Genomic DNA, 26,112 nt, shown 5'->3' on the forward strand with positions numbered 1-26,112 from the left:
TGTCTGGTGTGAGACGTTCCCGGGATGGGGGGGGGGGGGGGGGGGGGGGGGGTTTCCACCAGCGGCCGAACCGCAAAATAACCCTGGGTTCGGTGTGGGGCGGCGGAGGGGTGAAGTGGACTGCGGTAGTCGTTGTGGGGTTGCGGACCACTGCAGCTGCGGCGGAGACAGAGCCTCTCCGTCGTTTCTAGGTCCCCGGTTAACATAACATAACCATGTAACTTCTCATTTTGGACTCACAATGCTTAGTTAACATTGTCCCAGATCTTCCTACCATATACAAATTTGATGTGGTCACTAGGAATCTAGCCCAAAACCTCCACTTTAGAAGCCAGCAACTTTGACGAGATCGCAAATGCATGAACCTTTAACATAGCATTTGGCCACGAATCATTCCATATTTTTTCTTAATGTTTTATTGGGTTACTGATGATTGAAACTGGAATTACTTAAAATAATGACATACTTAAAAGTATTTAATTACAATAAACTTTTAACAATAAATACACATAGTCAGTGTACACACTGCCAGTAACACGACAAACATGAATTAACTATGTGATGCTTTTACAGTATGGTCATGTAATTTGTAGTTTTCAACCAGTAAATTTAGTAGGTGTTTTGCACACTGACAGGAGGCTGAAATTTCTGAATTTACAATCGTCCTGACTGGGATGCTAGATTTGTGAGTCTCTGGTTGGCATCCAAGAGTGTGTATAGTGATATTATCCTTTATCACTTTTCTTTTCCCTGTATCATATAGCATGCCATTTACATTTTCAGCACTTTTGCCTATTTTTTACTAACCTGCTTTAGAGCAGTTAATACACTGTTCACAATGCTACTTCTCTTCTGCCTTCACATATAACGAAACACATTGCTTCTACTACAAGATTTATGTAATCAACTATTTATGAATTCCCAGTTATGTTTCATGAGGTTAACCAGTTCAGTACAGAGGAAGTGAGGTGCAGAACCTACATGGAGAAGAGAGCTTTTGGGAGTGTTGATGTCTTATTGTTCTTAAATGTAGACAGAGAGAACCAAAATACGAAAGTTCTGAAATAAGATAACAGAGAAAGTGAAATGGATTGACAGAATAAGAAATGAGGAGGTGCTGAATAGGGTAGGGGAGGAGAGGAACTTTACAAGGATGATACACAAAAGGAAAACATCTTGCATGGGACACACATTATGTGGAAATTTTCTACTATGGAGAATCATGGAGGGAAAAATAGAAGGAAAAAGAGCAACAGGAAGAAAAGAGAAGGAGGATGCTCAGGATAGAGACACAAAGGATACTCAGTTGATACTCGGCCGAGGACAGATTTACTGAATGAAGCAGCAGCATTGGTTAACTGTACTGTGTGTGTTTTTGGGTTCAGTGATGTTTTTTCTGGGCTCCACTATTTCTTGCACAACAAGCATTGTTTATATCAGATGTGTTGAACATGGCATGTTGTATTGTTTTATACATGCATTGTCTTTGGCCTGAGGACCTTCTGTTTACATTTGTTTATTGATTTTTCTGATGTTTTGCCAACACGAGAGGATGGCATTGCTGTTGGTGGACTGGAGTCAAGCCCATGGCCAGACACTTACTTATCACGTCAAAATCTGAGGGTCTCTCTGGTCATTACTGCTGCCCCTTGTTACCTGCAACAGTCATTTGCACAACACAGGAATCCAGGATCTGTTCGTATTAAGACTTTCTTCTTTCTTGTTAAGACTACATAGCCACTGTCAGGTCTGTGAATTTCTACAGCTTCCCTGAACAAACAGCTATGGTAGCTCTTCTCCAAAGTCAGAACCTGCGTCTCAGTTAATTTTATTATGCGGTCAGTGTCTCAAAGCAGGTCTTCTGCTATGTCCCATTCATCCACCTGTCCCTGCCTACATTACCATTTATGTTTGATGAGCCTGGTTCAACCCTGAGGTTTTTCCAAGAGATATACCACATATGGAGAAGTCTTGATAGCTGTCCAGTCCAGTCACACAAAAAGAGAGAGCTTAGTTATATAATAAACATGTTTCCAATTGTGGATTCATACTGCATATGTAATCACGATTTCAATGTAGTAATCATTGGTCTACTGCTTTATTAATTTAAAAAATGATGAAATTAACTGGCCCATTTAATCATTAATATCAATTTTTCCCAGCCAACAGAAATCAATGACGTGGTGCCTAAGTAAGGAGCCACTGAATGTTAAGTGGAAATCAGTAATGTTACAAGCTGTTATATTCAAATTTCAGCAGTAGACACACCAATGCACTCACTGACCTGGCACTGCAACAAGTTACCCAGCTTAAATGCCAGGAGGTAAGACCGCCCAGCTGGCTGGAAGCAGCAGCAACTGTCTTCACTGCCATTCCTAGTAAGGTTGACTACTGGAACCATTTTTACTCGAAGGAGACATGCTACTGTGCTGTGTCTGAATTTACAAGACCACAGAGAGACACACTTTGTGCCCCATTCAGCTGCAGATCTTAGAAGGTAGCACATTGTTGCTGCCAGGAATGTGGTAGTTGTTGCCGTTTTATTGTACATGAGCTGGCTTCCATCACTTTAAAAGAAGCCTTGTGCTGACTGAGTTCAGTTTTAGTTAGAATGCTAAGTGACAGAATGTCCATGGCTAGTTTGATAATTTTTACTACCCCACTTGCACCAATACCACGATTTCAACAATGCAGACATGGAAAGCACTGTCACACTGCCAGTATTTGATTTTGCATCCACAGCTCCTCATGACTGATCACCTTTCCCTCTAGTTGTTTACAGCCAAAAACACATCACCATTTACCAAATACCACTCTCTATGTACATGAGGTGAGTTTTTATAATGCCCCCCACCCCCTCCCAATAAAAAAAGATATTTTTCTTGTCCTTCAGCACGATGGCTGACTTGTGGACCAATTTCATTCCAATGTCTAATTAGATTATCTTACATTTATTCTGGTTTTAGACGAACACTTTGATTTATTCAATTTGCTATCTGTAAACACCCCCCCCCCCCCCCCGGTCCCTTCATTCTGTAAGTTCTTAATTCTGGCAATCTAAACACTTGCATTAAGTGTCTTCATGGTCAGTGAATAGAAGATTGGTAGGTGAGACTTCTTTGCCATGTGCTGATCTGAGACAGTATCTGATCATCTTGATCTGTTTGTGTATAGTCTTTACACTGTGTATTCACAATGTATGGCAGATCCTGTCTGTCATCCAGCGAATGTATGTCACAAAGACTGTACCCGAGATTTCTTCTTCTTACATGTTAATCTGCTGGCTGTTAGGGTTTGTAACACTTCTCACATAGCTGATGAAGTACCTGTTCTTCAGAATGCATTCCAGGGCTTTGATCCCACTTTTGAGATGCTGCAGCTCAATACTTGTCTTCCATCCATTATAAGTTTGTTAATCTTACCTCTTTTGTGGCTCAAGTGATGATTTGAAAGTTTTTACAGATATCTGATAGTGTTTGTCAGTTTGATACAAGCTGTGGGGGGCCAGGTCCTCACCAGTCCTCATAACCAGTAAATCTAGACAAGGTGGCTGTTGATCCTTTTCTACATCCATAGTAAATATAATGTTAGCATGGAGATTGTTCGGATGTCTTAGGAAGTGGCCGAGCTGTTTCTCACGATTACTACAAACAACTAATGTGTTATGGATGTACCTGTAACCCACTTAGGATCACCCAATGCCAAGCCTAGCAAACATCTTCCAAAATTGTCCACGAACTAACTGCCTACCAGTGGGCTACACGGCCTACACACTGATGATAAATTTCAATACTGCAGCATGCTTAAGGCATTTTGTTTACAAAGAAATGTAAGTACAGGAATAACCACTGGTTCAGTCCAACTATGTTGTAAATATAAAAATACTTACAGGTTCAAGACCAAGTCTTAATTTGTGTTTTTCTGGATCAGGCTTCAGTCCCTCAACGGCATCAAGGAGTGATGAATTAGACAATAAGAAGTGCGGCCGTGATACAAAGACAGGTGCATTATAGCGGCAAGCAGATACATTCAATAGGCCAGCAGGTACACAATCTGTATCTTGTAGACATGTGCAAGATGCTTCAGGGTCACTATTGTTGAATGCATTGTCCCGCAAAAGGTAGCTGTAGCCTTCCAATCCATTTAACTCTGCTGCACCACTGTATTTCAACTTCAGTGTCCTGTAAAAATTAATCACAGTGTTTCAACAAATCTTCACTCTCTAGAACCCAAAGGAGAGAAGTCAATCCTTAAAAATATATCACAATTCTCTACACTAATAGCAGTGCTTTTCAGATAGCGTAGTTGTTATCACACATTTTCCCTGTAACCTCTTATTAGCGGGATACAGAGTTCTTCATAAATTAAAAAAAACTCCTGCCAGTGCATTTAATGATCACAGTCTTCAGGCGAGTTTGTATCAAGTGCAACAACGCATCTTCCCATGTCTATGTATATCCAGCTTATTAAACTTTTAATGATTAATGGAAAATCTCATATAAAGATGTGAAACAAATACTAACAAAGAGATAGAGGGGCTGGCCAGTACTTACCTCAGCTCAGTACAGCCGATAGATACACACAAAACAGAACTGAAAATTTACATTCCTAGCTTTCGGAACTTTGTTCCTTCATCAGGGAGGAGAGAGGGGAAAGAAAGGGAACAAGGGAAAGTGGATTCAGTTACTCACAACCCAGGTTATGAAGCAATAGGGAAAGAAAAACAGGGAGGGTAGCAAGGATGGAGGCATGGTTGTCAGAGGGAAGCCAAAGATAATTCTACTGTAAGTACTGTGCCAGCTTCAAACCAAAGAGGATGCATACAGAAGTCAAGAGGTATATAGTATAAAGATAAACACAACTATGTAGGATGAAAAGATGCATGAATGGCTAAAGAGGAAAGGGAAAGAGGAGAAGACTGAAGAGTAAATGGGAGTGAGGTTGTTTAACATAGGTTCAGTCCAGGGGGATGGTGGGATGAAAGGATGTGTTGGAGTGCAAGTTCCCATCTCTGCAGTTCCGAAGGACTGGTGTTGGGTGGGAGAAGCCAAATGGCACATACGGTGTAGCAGGTTCCTAGGTCCCTAGAATTATGCTGGAGGGCATGCTCTGCTACTGGGTATTGCCTTCCAGAGCATGCCCTCCAGCTTAATTCTAGGGTCCTAGGAACCTGCGACACTATATGTGCCATTTGGCTTCTCCCACCCAACATCAGTCCCTCGGAACTGCGGAGATGGGAACTTGCACTCCAACACATCCTTTCATCCCGCCATCCCCCTGGACTGAACCTACGTTAAACAACCTCACTCCCATTTACTCTTCAGTCTTCTCCTCTTTCCCTTTCCTCTTTAGCCATTCATGCATCTTTTCATCCTACATAGTTGTGTTTATCTTTATACTATATACTTCTTTACTTCTGTATGCATCCTCTTTGGTTTGAAGCTGGCACAGTACTTACAGCAGAATTATTTTTGGCTCCCCTCTGACAACCATGCCTCCACCCTTGCTACCCTCCCTGTTTTCCTTTCCCTGTTGCTTCATAACCTGGGTTGTGAGTAACTGAATCCACTTTCCCTTCTTCCCTTTCTTTCCCCTGTCTCCTCCCTGATGAAGGAACAAAGTTCCGAAAGCTAGGAACGTAAATTTTCAGTTCTGTTTTGTGTATCTATCGGCTGCACTGCGCTGAGCTAAGTACTGGCCAGCCCCTCCATCTCTTTATTAAACTTTTACTCATTTGTGTCACCCATTATGTACAATGCTACTACAATATTTTTTTTACAGCAGAAAATATACTATTACAGATTTCTCTTAACATTGTGATGCAGCCAAAGAAATTTGAGAATAATTTCCAAATTTAATGTCTGACCAGTGTGATCCAACAAAACAGCATATTATAGAAGAGAAAACAGCAGTTACAAACTATGGCTATATGTAGAAGGTTCAAATGTTTGGTGTACTGGATCTCTTCTGAAACATAAGTTGTCTGTTTCCAAACCAATCATCACTCAGATCTGTATCAGGATTATATTTTATTTCTTTACCATTGCACAAAATCATTTCAGGGAAATTTTAAGACCTCCATGGTTTCATGGAAAGAGCAAATTTCTTCTTTTCCTCTATCTCCATCTAAGTTAGCATTAAAAAGTTAATTATTAATCCTCCTCACCTCGCTACAAGTGGCACAGTCTCATCCTGGGGTCTGAGTGACCTGAACCTTCCCTAGCCTATGCCTCTCTCCTCACTGAAGAAGGATCTTATGTTTTCTTAGTGCCAAGAATGTGAATCAAGATCTCAGTTAACATCCTCTTTCAAGACTATAAGCTGTGTCCTTTTATTTGCATCTATTGGCAGTACTAAAAATTTTACCTCCTGAAGATAAGCACTGAGCAGCACCCTTGTCTCATAACTTTTTGGTTTTCTCAAGTGAAATTTCCTTTTGATGCCAGTATGTACTGAAACTCACCCCTTCTCCCTTTCCTGCCTCCTTGCCAAGGTGCCTAAATGATACAGATAGCCATACAGGAGGTACCATGACATGGCATTAATGCATGGAGAGGCCAGACAAATACATAGTTCCTGAAAAGGGGCAACAGCCTTTTTAATAGTTGCTGGGGCAATAATCGGGATGATGGAATGACCTGGCCTTTTAACATTAGCCATCATGGCAAAATTGCTGTTTACAGCAAGGGGGAAAACTGTAGCTGTTATTTTTCCTTAGGACATGCAGCTCTACCGTATGGCTTAATGATGGCATTCCCTGAGTAAAACATTCCAGAAGTAAAACAATCCCCTATTTAGTCCTCCTGGTGGCGACTACTCATGAGGATGTTGTCATCAGAAAAAACAAAACTGATATTCTACGGGTCGAAGCTCCCATTCTTTAATCAGTTAGGTAGATTAGAGAATTTTAAGAGAGAGATGGGTAGGTTTGAATTACATAAATGGTAACTAGTGAAGTGTGGTGGCAGGAACAACAGGACGTCTGACAAATGAGTATAGGATTATCAATGCAAAATCCAATAGAGGTAATACAGGAGTACATATAGTAATAAGAAAATAGGAACACAAGTAAGCTACCACAAACAGCATAATGAATGCATTATCATAGCTGAGCCAGATACCATATTACATTTTTATATACCAACTACATGTACATATGATTGAGCCTGGAAGGATGAATGATGAGATAAAAGAACACACACACACACACACACACACACACACACACACACACACACACACACAGTTAAGAGAGACAAAAATTTAATTGTGGTGGAGGACTTGAATTCAATGGTAGGAAAGAGGAAGTCAACTGTTAGAATTTTGCATAGAACATAGTTTAAACATTGCTAAGACTTGGTTTAAGAATCATTAAAGAAGGTTGTGTATGTGGAAGAGACATGGAGACACCAGAAGATTTCAGATTGATTATAGTGGTAAGACAGAGATTTCAAGAAAAAATTTTAAACTGAAAAACATTTCCAACGTCAGATGTGGATCCTGACCATAATTTATTGGTTACTGACTGCAAATCTTAATTGAAAAAATTGCAGAAAAGAAGGAAATTATAATGATATAAGACAAGGACAAGGCCTCATAGAAGTCTGCAAGTGAGAAAATAAATATTGAATTTAACTGACAAAAGGAGACAATATAAAAATTAAGCTGAAAAAAGGAATACAGATGTCTTTATACATTAATCTACTCACGAAGTGGCAGCAGGGCAACACACATACAAAAGGTATTACAATTTGTAAGCTTTTTGAGCCAGTGGCTCCTGGAAGGAGGGTTCAAGTGGAAGGAAGGGACGTGAAGGAAAAGGAATGGTGAGGTTAAGGAAAAGTTACCCAGAAGCCTGGGTGAATGAGGCGGAAAGGTGGAAAGAAAATAGAGGAACTAAACAAGAGAAATAAAGTTGAAGACAATATTGTAGAAAGAGGAGAGGAAGCAGATGAAGATGACATGGGAGGTATGATATTATGAGCAGCATTTGACAGAGCATTGAATGACCAAAGTTAACATAAGGCACCTCATTATTACCAAGATCCTTGGGAGAGCCAGCCTGACAAAACTATCCCACCTGATATGTAAGGTATTTCCAAACCATCAGTCCAATATGTCATTCTTGCAGTTATAAAAGTCGAAGAGCACGAAAAGAAAGCAATAGTTCAGAAGGGAGTGAGGCAGGGTTGCAAGTTTTCCAGTCTGTACTGTGAATAAGCAGGAAAGGAAAGTGAGAAGAAATTTAGAAACAGAACTGAACTTATGAGTCAAAATAGGGCTGTGTTTTCTACCTGTGACAAGCAGAGCAATACCGAGGTGCTGCCATGACCCTGACAGAACTGCCAAACCTGCATTGCCTGACACCCCCTCCCACCAAGACGGATTGACTGGATGGAGAGGTAAGCAAATTATAAGTCTCATGCACTATTTTTCCATACTTCCTCTGCTGTAGTGAGTCACTCCACTCCTCAGTCAGCATAAAGTGGAAAAGATCTGAATCCTTTTTGCTAAATAGCACATTAGCAACTGTTTTTTAATTTTACTTATTCCCCAACCTTTTGGGGTCCTACAATACCATAGTGAAGTAGCAGCAAGAACTCCATTAATGACCATAAGCAGGCAGCTGTATGAAACTTGCACACTGCAGCCAGATAAATGATATCTGCAATAGTTCTGGTTAGTTCTTAAACAGAGTTTTTTCTCTGGTTAACTTTTTGTTCCCCAATGTGCCTTCACCCTCAGCAAGGGCTTATTTCGTGAACTCCTCAGTACGGCCCTGGCAACGAGGAAGACAGCTAACTTTTTTCTAACAAGCTGTACAGTCATCCCATTCTTACAGCAACTGACCTGCCCGTGGTGTACGTGAGGTGCCAGGGAAGCATAGCCTTTGTGCCCAGCTCTGTGTTATATCTTTTGAAATTCCTTCTCGGGATAAAGATGAAAGAGAATAAGGAAAGATATAGATATACATGATGAAGTGCAGAAAGTCACTCCTAAGCCTGTATCATGAATGAAAAGTGGTACAGTGAATATATCCTACTAAAACTGCATAGCTCAGACTGTGAGAAGAAATTGGAGCAGCATTGGCCACTTGCAAAATGCATTAACATTAAGCAATGCTCTGACCTCATTTCTGATATTTTCCAAGTTCACCACAAAATAACTGAAATAGTCAATCTGTCCTGCAACAAAAATAAGGAGAAATTACTTACATACAAATGTCAGGAGCAAATATCCCAACATCATTTTTATTTCTGATTGGCCCCCAAAGTTCTCCAGTGGTGCCCGTGACATCGCTGCATGGTCGCTCATAGTAAGGTGTAAAACTGTTGTAATTCCATTCGGCAACTGTACCCAGAAGCTCGATGTTGTCCTTACCAGTATACATATTGAACACACCATCATACGTTTCTGAACCATTACGCTGTAAATTGAAAGGTCAGTAAGTTATTCTGTATGATACCACTCAGATTACAAGGCCAGATTTAGATGCCAACATGCATTATGGTAACATGTGCACACACGCATACACATATACGCATGCACAAGATGATAAACAGTTTCTGAAAACAGGTGGCTCTTCAGTAAAATTGTGCAACAGACCAGCAAGTGGCATTGCCAAGCCAATGCAAGTAAGAAGAACTGATACGTGAGAATGTATGATTAGAAGAAAGTTTGGAAAAGATTTTTCTCCCACTGCATGTTGTTAACCTATGATAAGTGATTTTCCTATTTTATTATTGAATACACACAAACCTATCAAATGTTTGGTTATTTTCATTTCACTTTAAGGAGCCTAGAGCTCCAGGAACTAGTCCGTTAAGGGCACATAGTGTAAAAATTGTTCTGTCACTACTAGTTGCTCTCACAGCTGTAAAGACAATCAAGTGGCTTAATGCCTGAACAGATTTTATTCAAATTTATTAGTTTCTATTTTGGCAAGTTCTTTCATTATTGTCACCTTGGTCTTGGTCTGAGAAGTTTGATGTAGCTCTGCATCCTAGTCTACCTCGTGCAGGCCTCTTCAGCTCTGCATTACTGTACTTGCTTACTGCGATCAAGCCCTGATCTCCCTTTTTTACTACCAAATGAACTGTTTCTATTATTTTCACTGTCGTTCCTACCATTTTACAGAAGCCAGTTTTACAACGATTCTCAAAATTTACATTTCATTTATTTTGAAAAACTTCCATTACAGAATCAATGAATTCCTTACCATTTCCATTCATCACAAGTATACAGTTACCAAGTAACATCGACAAGCACTGAGAAATAGTAATATCTGTATTCAATTAGTGTCAGTTGTATGTCATAGGTTGTTTCATTTCATTTTTCATACCTCATCTGTTTTCAGGGAACCTCCAACACGCATTTTATACCCTCCACTACTAGTGCTGTGACCTGCTGTCTGCGAGTGATTATTGCACATTAATGTCAAACACCACATTAATGTAACTGGTAAGATGTTATCGCTGTCCCATCAAGTTCACAACAAACTGGAAACAAGGACTGCAATTCTTGAGAAATCAGTATTACGTAATGTTTACCAGAACTCATTATGAGAAAAAAATGGATGGCGTTTCTGCACAGAAAAGCTCCCAACATATGCATAAGGACTTGCAACTCCACTAGCAACTCCCACTCCCCGTCATTTGACTGATTCTCACTATTTCTGGCAGTGTACTGATGCAACTTCATATCTTCTACAGTTCTAATTCTAATAAAACTATTTTATCTGTTTAAAAGTCATCTCACATCCTCCAAGAATACCATATTTTATTTATAACCTCTTGTAATCTCAATGAATGAATTGATTGGTCAACCAATCCGCAGAGTGATACATCAAGTCAGCAGCAAATCGCTTAGGCAAATGGCAGTGGCAAATTTAAGGACTACTACAATTTGCCTTGACCTCACTTCTCTCAGGTAGCTAATGTGTACTACATGCTCTCCAGTTGACTTATTTATGAAGACCCTGTGATACTCCGTCAAGAAATCTTTGTTCTGTTAGTTCAAGAACAATAAGGACATTATATCCAGTGACTTATTTGAAATTAACTGGTTTTCAATAAAACCTGCAGTGCTTAGCAAGTAGATCTACAACATTAGCCACTAACATTTTTCAGTTTTATGTAACAATGATTCTATATTTAAAAAGCTACATCATCACTGATGAATGAATTATTTGCCTGTAATTAGTCTTGAACCTAAGCCCACCTTCAGAGGGTATCAAATGTCTTGTTTGATTTTACGTTTTTTATTGTGAATAGCAGGGTAATCACGTAGATGTAGATGTGAAAATATGCCATTCTCTTAAGATGAGCTCAAGCCTAAAACTGGTTACTGATAAATAAATCAAATCATCTTACACTAGCTGCAGGACTCTAGTTATAAAAAGTGGATGTAGAAAATAACCGTACACCCACTAAGAAATGTTCTCCCAGATCATAATACACAGTTACGATAAATAAGACAGTGCCTTATACAATCCTCAGCAGAAATTGGCATAATTAATTATGCTTTACAGTATAAACACTCCTCCGTGGAAATAGGTATTGTTAATGACCCAAGAAGAAAAGTCTTTAAGAATAGTTTGCAAGAGATTACTTGGGATGAGATTTATAAAGAACCAAATACTGACATAAAATTTAATCTATTCCATTATAAAAATTTATTGTTATCTGGATATTGATTTCCACATAAGCTGATCAGATGACAGTGAACAGCTATATAAAAAACCATGGATCACTAGAGAGACTAAAGTGCCTTGTGAAAGGAATAGGGAATTTATCTGTTGGCAAAAACAAATAATGATGGTGCAGTTGTTACACACTACAAGAACTACTCAAAATTACTAGGAAAAATTTATTAAAATTCAAGGAACAGGCACATAATGTCAGAAGTCAGTATCTCCAACAGCAGGGTTAAATATACACTCCTGGAAATGGAAAAAAGAACACATTGACACCGGTGTGTCAGACCCACCATACTTGCTCCGGACACTGCGAGAGGGCTGTACAAGCAATGAACACACGCACGGCACAGCGGACACACCAGGAACCGCGGTGTTGGCCGTCGAATGGCGCTAGCTGCGCAGCATTTGTGCACCGCCGCCGTCAGTGTCAGCCAGTTTGCCGTGGCATACGGAGCTCCATCGCAGTCTTTAACACTGGTAGCATGCCGCGACAGCGTGGACGTGAACCGTATGTGCAGTTGACGGACTTTGAGCGAGGGCGTATAGTGGGCATGCGGGAGGCCGGGTTGACGTACCGCCGAATTGCTCAACACGTGGGGCGTGAGGTCTCCACAGTACATCGATGTTGTCGCCAGTGGTCGGCGGAAGGTGCACGTGCCCGTCGACCTGGGACCGGACCGCAGCGACGCACGGATGCACGCCAAGACCGTAGGATCCTACGCAGTGCCGTAGGGGACCGCACCGCCACTTCCCAGCAAATTAGGGACACTGTTGCTCCTGGGGTATCGGCGAGGACCATTCGCAACCGTCTCCATGAAGCTGGGCTACGGTCCCGCACACCGTTAGGCCGTCTTCCGCTCACACCCCAACATCGTGCAGCCCGCCTCCAGTGGTGTCGCGACAGGCGTGAATGGAGGGACGAATGGAGACGTGTCGTCTTCAGCGATGAGAGTCGCTTCTGCCTTGGTGCCAATGATGGTCGTATGCGTGTTTGGCGCCGTGCAGGTGAGCGCCACAATCAGGACTGCATACGACCGAGGCACACAGGGCCAACACCCGGCATCATGGTGTGGGCAGCGATCTCCTACACTGGCCGTACACCACTGGTGATCGTCGAGGGGACACTGAATAGTGCACGGTACATCCAAACCGTCATCAAACCCATCATTCTACCATTCTTAGACCGGCAAGGGAACTTGCTGTTCCAACAGGACAATGCATGTCCGCATGTATCCCGTGCCACCCAACGTGCTCTAGAAGGTGTAAGTCAACTACCCTGGCCAGCAAGATCTCCGGATCTGTCCCCCATTGAGCATGTTTGGGACTGGATGAAGCGTCGTCTCACGCGGTCTGCACGTCCAGCACGAACGCTGGTCCAACTGAGGCGCCAGGTGGAAATGGCATGGCAAGCCGTTCCACAGGACTACATCCAGCATCTCTACGATCGTCTCCATGGGAGAATAGCAGCCTGCATTGCTGCGAAAGGTGGATATACACTGTACTAGTGCCGACATTGTGCATGCTCTGTTGCCTGTGTCTATGTGCCTGTGGTTCTGTCAGTGTGATCATGTGATGTATCTGACCCCAGGAATGTGTCAATAAAGTTTCCCCTTCCTGGGACAATGAATACACGGTGTTCTTATTTCAATTTCCAGGAGTGTATATGGAATGTAGTGAAATGAGAGACAGGACAACATACCACAGAACAGAAAAAACATGACTACTGATTAAAGGAAACGGCAATAAATGATCAGCCACAGAGAGCAAGTACATTTAATAAACATTTCTTAACACAACGAGACCTGTTTAGCCGCCATTGGCCACAGCAGAACTGAACGTCTGATGTGTACCTGTCCTGACCTAGCAGCGAAACATAAATCACTATGGATGTGGCAGTCATATGTTAAATGTAGTAGAAGATATATAGGGGGCAAACAGATTAAGAGAAAAATCAAGGCAGTGTGTTGAAAAACCAACTCACATAAACCTAAATTATATGGATGTCTCATCCACTTCCCATTTTGATATTCAGAAAATTACACTTTCTCTCAAAAACAAGGGCTCCTGTGGATTTGGTGGTGTTGTCAACAGCAAAGTAGACTTGTTTTGTGACTTATTTTCTGAAATCTGTAATGCATCACTAACTCAGGGCATTTTTCCAGAGAGACTGAAATCGCCATTGTTAAGCCCCTCTATATGAAGGGTGACAGCTCAATTGTCAGTAACTACTGACCCATTTCACTACTGACATTTCCCAAAATTTTCAAAAGGTGATGTATTCTAGAACAGTAGTGCCTGAGCAACATTATTATCCTCAGTAAATCACAATGTGGATTGGAAGATTTAAATAACAAAATAGCATCAAGCTGGTATTTTCTATGACCTATCTAAAGCATTTGTGTGATCCACAATATTTTCCTTGATAAACTGATGACTTGTGGGATTGACAGTACAGCCCACCATTGGATAATGCCATACCTAACCAAAGTAATGCAGAAAGCTGCACTTAATAACTCAATTATTTTAAGTAGATGAGATTACAGGTCCACTACTGTTTCACATATGAATGAACCACCTGCGTAATATAGAAGTGGGATTATGTCTTTTTTTCTTTTTTTCTCTTCAGATGGCACTTGGGTTGTAATCAATCCAAGCACATATAAAGCAACATAAGAAATGGTAAACAATGATCTTTGACTGGTTCTGTGAGTGGTCTCACCTCAATTTTTAAAAGACACAACATCAGTTCTGCTTAGCTAGAAGCACTCTAATGAGAAGTGTTAACTCATGGCGAGGAAATAATAATTAGGGCAGAAACTTCAGGGATTTATACTGATGAGAATTTGAACTGGAAGAAATAAATAAAAATTTTGGAACTCTTAAAACAATTCAGTTCAGCCAAATTTGAACTTTGAACCATGGCAGATCTTGAGGAGAGAAATCAGTAAGTTGATGTATTTTGCGTACTATCATTCAGTAATGTCGTATGGATAATGTGCTGGGGAAACTCATCTTTAAGAAAGAAATATGCTGTAAGAATAATACATGGTGCTCATCCACTATCATGTTGTAGATATCTGTTCAAGGATTGAAGCATTTCCCTATTCTGTAGGAGAGTTTTTACCTTTTTAATATAAAAAAGTTGGTGAACAGGAATTACTAATCCACATCTGCATAAAAAAAAAAAAAAAAAAAAAAAAAAAAAAAAAAAAAAAAAAGGGAAACCTGTAAATGGTCAGCATGTAGCCATATTGTGGCATTTAAAATATTGTAAGATGATATTTGTACCCAAAACCTGATAAAACCAGTTTTAAAAGTGATTCTGACACTAAACAATCGCACACAACAGCTATGAAGTGCAACCCATCAGGGCACACAAACTGAAAATGCTTTTAGTGGGAGGAGACAACACGTATCTACTGAAACCCCACGAATTGTAGACAGAAAAACTAACTGATGGAGTACTGAAGTGGACTAAGGTAAATTTAAGAAAATGTTTAAATGGCTCTAAAGGTTCTCTAACATTGCCATGATATTGTTTAAACTACACAATATTTCTAGGAAGCAACTGCTCGTCATCTTCTGGTGCCTTGTAGAAATGTTGTGCAATCTAGACACCACCACCAATTGCTATGCCTGAGAACCTTTCTACCAGTTATTACATTGGGAATGTCTCAAACAGCTGAATGTTAAAATATATTGCAATATGCACGATAAACTAAGTTAAATACTGTTTGTGTTCCTAATATCCACAATTAAAGAAATATTAATGTTTGTATTTCCATCAAAATAAAAGCAGCACTGCATATCAGTAATATCTGAAACAGAACATTCGATGTACATGCAACAACATCTCAAACTGACTCGCAATATAATCTTGAGCATTCTCAAGTAGTTTCGGAAAGGAAGATATGTAAAAAGAAGGAAGAGTTAATTACCTAGGTAACAAGGGAAAGAAATTTATGCCTATGGCTTCTTGCATCTTTCCAAACAACGATTGTGTGTTACTTTTCTTCCATATCAGCACCTGCAATTCTCAATTTTAGTGTCAAACGTCTTTCTGTTGCCACAGTAACTATTGGCAAACTGTGCAGTATACACAGGGCTTTTGATTTTTGTAGCAATGCTATAACCTTTTCTGTTCCATCAAGTTGCAAACACACACCGATATTCTGTGATATGAAGTATATATTACAGACATATACATAAAATGACGATTATGAATAACTCATGAAATAGTTTATTAGTACTGCCACGATCACCTATGCACTGTCTGTATGAACAAATATCCCAATAAAACTGAATGTTTCGTTTAGATCTGTGGAGGTATATGGTGTTAGATATTTATGCACAGATCACGTAATTCGCGTAAATAACAGGTTGCTGATTTGCGTACATGGTGATGGCGCCTGATAGGGACCCAGATGGTTCCACAGGATTTATACTACACAAATTTGGTCGCTGAGACATCAAGGGGAGTTTACTATAAGGCTCCTCAAACCACTGTAGCATGGTTCTGGCTTTGAGATATGGACAATTATACTGCTGCAAGATGACATCAGTCGGGGAAGACACCAAGCACGAAGGGATGCAGGCGGTTCGCAGCTGTCAACGTGTCTGATTACTATCACAGGTACCATGCAAGCACAGGAGAATGTCTTCCGTAGCATAATACCGCTCCCATTAGCCTGCGTCCAAGGCATGCTGCACGTTTAAAGTCGCCATTTACTTCGATGTTGGCATTTGTGGAGACAACCATCGACCTAGTGTAGCAAAAATTGTGATTCACCCAAAGAGCCAACACGTTTCCATTGATTAACAGTCAAATCCCAATGGTCCCATGCTCACTGTAATCGTAATTGACGATGTCATTGGGTCAGCATGTGAATACGCAGGGGTGGTCTGCCACGGAGCTCCATGTTCAAAAATGTACAATGAGCTGTGTACACCAAAACACCTGAGCGTGCACCAGCATTGTGCTCTTTCGGCAGAATTGCCACAGACCACCGTTGATCCTAGTTTACAGATTAGACAAGCCTCCAAACCCCACATTCTGCGAAGAGTCAGACTTCTAACCATTTAGAGCCAAGTTGTAGTTTCACTGTCCTACCACTTTCCGTAGATGTTCATGACAGTAGCACATGAACATTTGAAAAGCTACACTATTTTTGAGATATTTGTTTAAAGGTTTCGTGTAATAATAATCTGTTCTTTGACGAAGTCTCTTATCTTCGTGGATTTTCCCATTTGCAGCCTATATCTTCGCTAGGGTGATCCCCACCTGTCTCCGCTGCACTTACACACTTTTCACTGCGTGTTGTGCCTGCAATGTCACCATTCAGCAACCAACCTTGCGGTGGGCAGTGGTCATAATGTTGTGGCTTATCAGTGTCTATGGTCCATTACTCTAAATAACTCACTTAAATTCTTATCTTATAGTGGAGATGCTGAGCTGCAGATAGGCACAACAAAAAGATTTTCACACTTAAAGCTTTCAGCCAATGGCCTTTGTAAACAGTACACACGTACGTGTGTGTGTGTGTGTGTGTGTGTGTGTGTGTGTGTGTGTTCACAACTTTCCTTCTCATAATATTGTTACATTCTATCCTGGGTTTTCCATGGTTTAATTAAATTCTCATCTGGTTGAAAGTATTCTTTAACTGTTTTCCAATTTGAAATTAACATAATAGATATTTTTAGTACACTGAATTTGATCTCTCTTCAATCCTTACCTATGACAAAACTTCAGTTTGTTATCTGAACTACATAAAGATGTTAGTCTGAATTAAACACATGTAAATGAAGAAGGGAAAACCCTACTTGGCTGAACATATAGACTTTGTTGGCACACCACATGTTATGATGCTTAGCTGTGTACCTTTCCTCCACTTGTAGCCTTCTGTGAGCTGCGGCATTGGGGATTTTTTTGTTGTATGACAGTGATAACATTTTTGAAGTTACATGTGTAACTATGCTACAATAGTGACTCTGCAATTTGCATTTGTATTGTGCATTCAACATAAGGGGTACGTGCATAATGAGAGCACCAAGTACGATGTAGAAGTTTGCATCTAATGAGGATATAGTTTTTCACTGATGTGAATTGTATTCATAAGGGTAAAGCATTGTGGAGAGAGAGAGATTTACTGGAATCACAATTTCACAGAGCATGTGTACATAATGATAAATTTTATTGTTAAGCAAATATAGGATATTTATAACAAAATTTTATGATCACAATGGTAATATTTTGCAGAATGAACTTTTTATTAGGTTCATGCACAAGTTTGACACATTTTTGTTTTGCATGTTGACATTTCGGTTGCTATGGGTTTATTTATCTATTGTAATTTTCCGTTTGCAGTTCACTGTTGCTATTTAAATTTATATATTGTCATTTGGAGACAGTGACCAGAGCTGTGGACATTAGAAAATAGTGTGCCAAGTGGAGAAATCTGAACATTTCCGACATATTATTCTGTTTGAGTTCATAGAGGGTTGACAGCAGTGGAGGCAGCCAGGGACATTTGTGCCGTGTATGGTGATTATGCCACTGGACACTGCATTGCCAGAAAATGGTTCTCTCAGTTTACAGGGGATTGTTCCAACATTAGTTAATCCTCTTGTTAAGGAAGACTTGTGGGGTTTGGTGAAGGTTATTTTAATGCATTAATCCACTATGAGCAATGTCAGTGTATTCGAGAACTGGCAAAAGTGATGAACTGTGATCATTCCAACATCGTGCAACATTTGCATGGAATGGGGAAGGTTCAAAAATCAGATACATGCTCTAAGCCAAAATCATGAAATCAGTGGATGGCCATACATGCATCTCTGTTTGCTAGTCATCAATTGGCTAACAAACAGCACCGATTATTCCTAGCCTGTATCATTACTGGCAACCAGGAATGGTGTTTTTATGCTAAATAAGCAAAAGAAAGGAATAAAATGGCTCTGAGCACTATGGGACTTGACTTCTGAGGTCATCAGTCCCCTAGAACTTAGAACTACTTAAACCTAACTAACCTAAGGACATCACACACATCCATGCCCGAGGCAGGATTCGAACCTGCGACCGTAGCGGTCGCGTGTCTCCAGACTGTAGCGCCTAGAGCCGCTTGGCCACTCCAGCCGGCAGAAAGGAATATCTAAGCTCAAACAAAGCAGCAACTCTCCGTACAAAGACTTGCGTACATCCACAAAAGATAATGTTACGCATCTGGAGGAGCAGCAACTCTGTGGTAAAATACGAATTGCTTCCCCGTGGTGTACTAATGACTGCTGACATTTATTGTCAACAACTGAGAAGTCTTGCAGATGCAGTTGAAGAAAAAGTCTAGGATGACTGTGTGAAGTGATGCTAGTCCACAATAATGCCCACCATATTCTGCTAGACACACAATAAAAAACATTATACTGGGGTTTGTGGGGGAGAGTCAGTTTGCACCCACCTTATTCACCTGATTTTGCATCCTCAGATTTACACGTTTTTTCGGCTCTCCCGCTCTCTATCAGACAACCTTCAAGGAACCTCTTTTACAGATGATAATGTGCTCTAACAAAGTCTCTGTTACATGTATCTGTAGTGTTTATTAAACATGTGAAAAAATGCTGTGAACTTATGCACCTGTCCAATAATTAATCCAAACAAATACATTTGTATCTATAGTATGGACTAATTTGTGGGACAGACAACCAAGATTTCCAAATCAGGTGCAAATGACTTCAAAGGTGTAAACAAGTTTTAAAGAGTAAAATAAAAATACTATGCCTCAAACATTTCTTGTGAACCAAATTTCCCACTGACTTAATATAGTATTTTGTTCAGTAACTTCAACTGTAACCACACATTTTTTCCTACGACTCATGGTACATTGTTAGAGACAAAAACCATTCCTTCAACAAGTCACAGAAAACCATGAACTGGTTCTGTTTTGCTATCTAAAATCCTTGTAAACTCTGATGTGTAAATGCGCAAAAAGCATTATAAATTGAGCAATGTCTTGAGGAGGAGGAGGAGGAGGAGGAGGGGGGGGGGGGGGGGGGGGTAAGGTGAGGAGTAGTAGTAGTACAATGAAATTTCAATTTTATGTTTCTTGCAATTCTACGCCATAAATTTGTAGCCCTTGGGAAAAATCGATAAGATCAATGTTAAAACTTGCCTGTTACCATAACGTGGTGGCACTGTGAAGGCAACCAGGAACGAGGCTACTGATACGTCGATTGCTATAGTGTCAAGCTGATGTTTATGGATTAGTGACAGGATAGTATCAGTTGCAGCAATAACTCTTTAGGGGAATATGTTTGTGGTTGGGCGAAGTGTGAAATATTTATGACAAGGAAGAATATGAATGTTACTGCTCATCATTTCACTTGCAGCAATTTAAGCTGACACACACACACACACACACACACACACACACACACACACACGGAAGGCGCCACATATTTGGAAATAAACAGTAAGTATTTGTGACAAGGAACAATATGATTTTTATTGATACTCTTTTCACTCGCAGGAATGTAAGCTGCACTCTTAGGTTTCTGTCTAACCACACACTCTGGGATCACTACACTTTTGGAAATAAGCAGGCAAATATTTCACACTTTGTTCTCCAAATAGTCAGAGATGTTTAACAACATCGAATACTGCAGAACATATTGTATTATGATCATTACAAATGTGATAACAAAGTTACGTTGTGGGGGAAAAAATACTGGCACCCAGAAAGCTGAGAAGCTATGACCTCCAAGTCAGCTAACCATGATGTTACCCATTATGCTACAGCTCACTCATCTGAATTTTGTATTATGCATAAAATTTTTTTGGAAGCCTTTCATCATTGATGCATTATTAACTGAAACTTGATAAGTGTGATATACTTTCAATGTGCCATTCACCTGGGGGTCGTTCACAGGAACTTGCAAAAGTCAACAGTCTAAAGTCCACTAATAATGTCACAACTGAAAAAAGTAGTGTGAAGCTGCGTCCATACAGCCACTGGAAAAATGTTTCTCTTGAAAACATTATTTCCTGCAGTATATCACCTCTGTTTCCAACTTTGTTTCTTCTCTCTGTTTCTGTCCACACTGGCAGTAAACATTTCTCAATGTATTCACATTGTCTGTTACCTATTTGTTGCATGGTTTTCATATTGTCTGTCATGTCATGTGTAGAGATGAGGGAACTATAATTCTTTTATTTATTTGTCGTGACTTGTAACCCGAAGACTATAAGCATTTCTCAGTTTTTCATAGTTTTACAGAATAAGGTTGCTTTCATCGGAGAATTTCGTAGTTGGTTTCAAAACTATGATGTTATTTTAATGGAGAGTTTGTCTAGTAGTTGATAACAGTTGGTAAAATCAGATTAGTAGCTGTAAGAAATAGATTTCTTGGTTTGCATACAGTTGTCTTTGGTGAATAAAAAATTACTACAGAATAATTGGTGGGGAAAAAGCTTGCTACGTATGGGAACTGAATATGGAAGACATCCCTACTTTCTGTAACTTCACTTGGGTATCAACTAATGATTTTGAATATCTCACAAATGTGGTATCATTCTTTCTTTTCTTTAAAAAAAAAAAAAATTCAGAAAAGCAATTACAACCAAACACACTGTTAGTCTTAGTTCTTTGTCGCTGGGAGATTCATTCCAGAGCCTTGAGTATACATTTGACATTTCGAAGCAAGTTACGATAAAACGACCTTATTTTGTTTTCTATGCAGTCTTCCTCAATATTCTACCAAACGTAGCAGTAGTATTCTGTGCAGTGTCTTGTTTTATTGATGTTCTTGTTCTGCTTCCTTAATGTATTCCACAAGCAGCCACCAGCCTCGTACAACAACAACAACAACAACAACAACAACAACAGTCTGCCATATCTTCCACAGCCCCCCCCACCCCCATCTCCCATTTTTTTGGGAAAAACCTTAATACATCAAGAGAAAACAGAACACCTAACAACTCTATGCAACAGAAAACACAGTGCAATATATGAACATATACTTGCACCATGCAGCAGTGACATGCGGTAGCTGTCCTAAAACATCGTTTCCTTTGATCTGTACAGACATTGCTACGGACAGGTGTTTCTGTGTTTTGGAAGATGTTTTCGAACAGTGTCCACACCATGTAGCCGGAAACATGTTTCAAGCTTAGTGTGTATGTGGCTGGAAGTCTATTCGACCCAATTATACTGCCACTGGCTATAGAAGGGAAACACTCACCCCCATATGATGGATTATGATGCCTTTCACCGTACTTCACAGTTTTCAGTTTAATTCATCACATTTGTCAATTACTGCTTTTTTCTGGGTCAACATACAGAAAAGATGCCTCAAAAACACGTGTATTGACGTATAATTTGTGGTTGTAGCACGTCGGAAAATAGCTCAATTACCTTGTACTCAGATACCAATTTCAATATTTTGACAAGTTTTTTACTTACTGTTATACATCTATGATTTTTTACGAACTGATGAAATTCATTACCACAAATATTGTATAAACATTCTCTTATACATCTAATTTCCTACACTTGTGCAGATTTTATAAAACTGGTGATGATTACAATTTTTGATCATATATCCCGACTACGTATGTTTTTGCTCATATTTTGGGGGTTTTAATGTTTTCCTCGATTCTACATTTTCGTCAATTTTATGTTTTCAAGTCTGGACCCCACAGAAACATAAAACAGGGGTTTCACTGTTATAATAAAAATTTGAATATATCACATAACACAAAAAACTAAATCACAGGGCTACTATAAATGGTCTTTCATTTTCAAAGCTCTGTATTATCCAAAATATTACATATGCAAATATGACTGATACATGAATCAAACCATAAACTTTCAAAATCTGCATTTACTGCTCTGCAAATCCTCTATGAGAGCTCCCCTGGTCATGTTTCCAAGTTGTAGTCAAGTTTGTTCCATACCTTAGGTCGCAACACCCTGCCAGTGGTCATTACAGCAGCACTGATGTGTCTGATCTGTTCCAGTGTTGTTTGCAGTTAGCAGTGGGGGCTCGTAAACACTGTCCTTAAATGTACCCCCCGAAGCAAAAAGTCACAAGGTGTTAGGTCAGGTGACCGGGGACAGAAGGACAGCAAGGGAACAAAGCTACATTCTCTTCACCAAATACCCAATCCAGCAATGCAGAATTCATCATTTATGTAACAATGAAAGTCAATTCTCCAATGAGGTGGTGCTCCGTCTTGTTGGAAAACGAAATTCTCAGAATAAGCAGTCAGTTGCAGAAACCACAGAACCAATATACGAAGGTCATTGTCTGCTAACAGAAGAAAAATGGCCCATACAGCTTTGTCTGTAACATTGCACAGAAAACCTAAACCTTCCGCAAATCTTGTTAATGCACCACAATTGCAAGAGGATGTTCAGTTCCCAACACTCTCACATTGTGGTGAATAACTTTTCTTAGTAAAACGAAGGATGCTTTGCCACTGAATATCAGCTTGGTGGCGAGACGTTCACCCTCAAGTGCTTCCTGCATTGAGATGCAAAACTGGTAGCACTGACCATAATCTTCCAATTTTAATTGTTGCACAAGCTGTAGACAAAAGATTTGAAATGTGACTGCTGTAGCAAAATCTTCCACACATTTTCCTGTGGTAATACAAGTTTATGGCTTGTGCAAACCATTTTTTTTTTTTTTTTTTTTTACAAAACTTTTCCCGCACCCTTTCCACAGTTGCACCTGGCACACTTGGTCAATCAGTACATTTCTTTTTATGGTGACAACGTCCCTAAATTGTCGACACCAACACACAATGCTCTGTTTACATGGCAGCTCTTTTCCATAACTACTCCTGAACACACACTGCACTGTTGTAACAGATAAACATCTCGCATATTCCAACACACCAAAAATTTCTTTGCTTCATTATCATTTTGCCACAGCACTGCACTCTTAACATCAGCAGGTGGGCACAATACAAACTGCACAAGTTTATGATTCTATTCATGCATCAATCATTTGTTCATGTAATACTTTGGAAAATACAGAACTCTGAAAATAAATAAGTCATTTATAGTAGTGCTGTATCACAATCGGAAATTTCAAATGTGATGTGTCCATCAATCACAGTCTCACAAGAAGGAAAATCTGGAGGTCGGCTTGAATGTGTAAATAATCTTGAGCAATGTCCAGATTATTTACTTAGCTGAATTTGTACCACCTTCTACACTAGTGCGCCACAGATGAACACTGTACAACCAGTTTCTCATTCTCTAACAAAAATAAAAAAGCTTGCCTTCCACTTGAGGCATACAAAAATGTACCTTTTCTTAATTTCAAATTAAATAGGTGAGAGTATAGTATCACTGAATTTTATGTAAGTTTCTTTCCCAACTGCTGAGTTTCTTTGTCCTATCAAATCTACTACAATTAATAAATTATCAAAAATGCCTAATAACTGGAATTATAATTGGATAGATAAAAAAATCTACTCATCAAGCAGCAGCAGGAGGAGAAAAACACACACAAAAAATATGGAAAAGTATGGAAGCTGTTGGAACCAGTGGCTTCTTCTGGCGCAAATATTGAAGGAAAAGAGAGAAGGGTGAAGCAAAAGGCCTGGCAACGTTTAGGAAATGGGGAGAGTGACAGAAAAGTCATCCAGAACCTCCTGTTAGAGGAGACTTACTGGACAGGATGAGATGGAAAGACAGACTGTCAGTGCCTAAACCAAACAATATTTATGTAAGGTTATTTTATTGCTGTTCAAGTAGACTAAGGTTAAACATTGATTCTGCTCATACAAGTTTACCTTGGTAATATAAAGACACCAATTCTTTACATGTGTACAAAGTACACCAGACACCCGCTCGTGTTAGGAAAACAGCACAACTGCTCGAAGGTTAAAGGTGGAAGACAGAGTAATAAGAAAGACAGATTACTAGAAAAATGTTGTGCACAAATCAATAAGAGCATAAAGCTAAGTGCACTGTACATGGTAGATGGTGAATGTGGTGGTGGTGGTGGTGGTGGTGGTGGTGGTGGTGGTGGGGTAGACAGACAGGTCAGAAAACAAAAGAAATTGAAAAAAGGGAGTATCTAGTCTAAAGTGTTTAACCATGTCTGAGCCCCAATTTGAAACGTCCTTAAAGTTGTTCAGTTTTGGACGCAGCATGTTGCATCACTGCTGACCAGTATTTAAATGACAAACTTACTGCCGCAACAAACAACACCACAGTTGGTTGCTGCTCTCAAGTTTCAGAGTTTCACCAGTATAGCTTCAGGGAAGAAAACTGGCCAGAATATTGTGCTCAACTGGAAGTTCACATCTCCACTTAAAGTATTAGAGCTATGGCATGCATCGCAATCTTTCAGTCCACTGCTGGAGCCACAGACTATAATAAGTGTCTCAAACTGTTTCCAGACTTTTGTCCACAAGAAGCTGATTATGAAGAATTAGTTAGGAAAACCGATGAGCATTACAAGGCACAGATTCATGTCACTGGGCAGGCTCTTTTTTTCTTTTTCTTTTTTTGTCGTAAGAAGCACCCTGAACTGAACAGTCATTAAAATAGTGGACTGTGGAACTTAAAGGGCTACCATGATATTGCAGGTTCAAATGTTCTTGCGGGCAAAACAATAATGATGTAATGCTACGTGATACAGTCACGCAAAATGTATCAGATGCAGTCTTAAGTGCTGGCACCCTAAACTTGCCAGACCCGTATTTGAACACATTTCTGCCAATTACAGAGTTTTTAAGTATTGTGGACACTGCTGAAGTTGATTTTGAGGATCCATGCATTTCTCTTGTTCAGAGTGCACAAAGCACTCAGTCTACAGTTGATAAAGTGAATAAAAACACGACTCCAATTAACAGTAAGAACAGAACCTTCCAGACACAAAAGGTTTACTTCAGAATAAGATGAGGAAGTCTTGTTCAGTATTTTTCTACTCATGACAGCAAAGCATGCCCTTGTGAAGCAAAGCGCTTCAAGCGTGATAAGCAAGGTCCTATCCGGATCACCTGTTTATAATGCTGCCAGGCACAGCACCAGTCAAATGAGAAACCACAGAGTGGTTGTTAGCATTTAAATGTTGTGACGGCCAAGGCACTGTGAGAGAGGCAAATAATCTCGCTTTTGCACTTCGTAGACACCTTCTAACATAGTACACACACATAAAAAAACACTTTTTTCCAATTACGAGTGGCTCATTAGACAGATAAATTTGAAGTATACACAGGTGTGTGTGTTTCCCTACTTAATACACCTATGATATGATTGGTTATTATCGGCAGACCACAGGAACAAAAGCCTACTTCTATTTTTTCAACTTATAACAGATACAAAATACCAGAGAACTGGGCAAATGTTGTTTGCAGCAACTTTTGTGATGTTATAAAGTGCATCTCATTCCAAGTAGTACGT

The 26,112-nt window shown here is 39.8% G+C and overlaps 1 protein-coding gene across 3 annotated transcripts in view; it reads right to left on the reverse strand.

The window, feature by feature from the left end:
* LOC126416153 (protein croquemort-like) overlaps positions 1-26,112 on the reverse strand; it is a 235,427-nt gene that overhangs the window by 40,184 nt on the left and 169,131 nt on the right. For all 3 annotated transcript variants that reach the window (XM_050083705.1, XM_050083703.1, XM_050083704.1), the window contains 2 exons: positions 9,216-9,427; positions 3,890-4,181 (listed from right to left, as the gene is read on the reverse strand). In XM_050083705.1, the coding sequence (XP_049939662.1) occupies positions 3,890-4,181; positions 9,216-9,427 (504 nt within the window). The remainder of the gene's footprint in view (positions 1-3,889; positions 4,182-9,215; positions 9,428-26,112) is intronic.

The sequence above is a fragment of the Schistocerca serialis genome, chromosome 8, assembly GCF_023864345.2.
Source record: "Schistocerca serialis cubense isolate TAMUIC-IGC-003099 chromosome 8, iqSchSeri2.2, whole genome shotgun sequence".
In the NCBI taxonomy this organism is placed as follows: Eukaryota; Metazoa; Arthropoda; class Insecta; order Orthoptera; family Acrididae; genus Schistocerca; species Schistocerca serialis.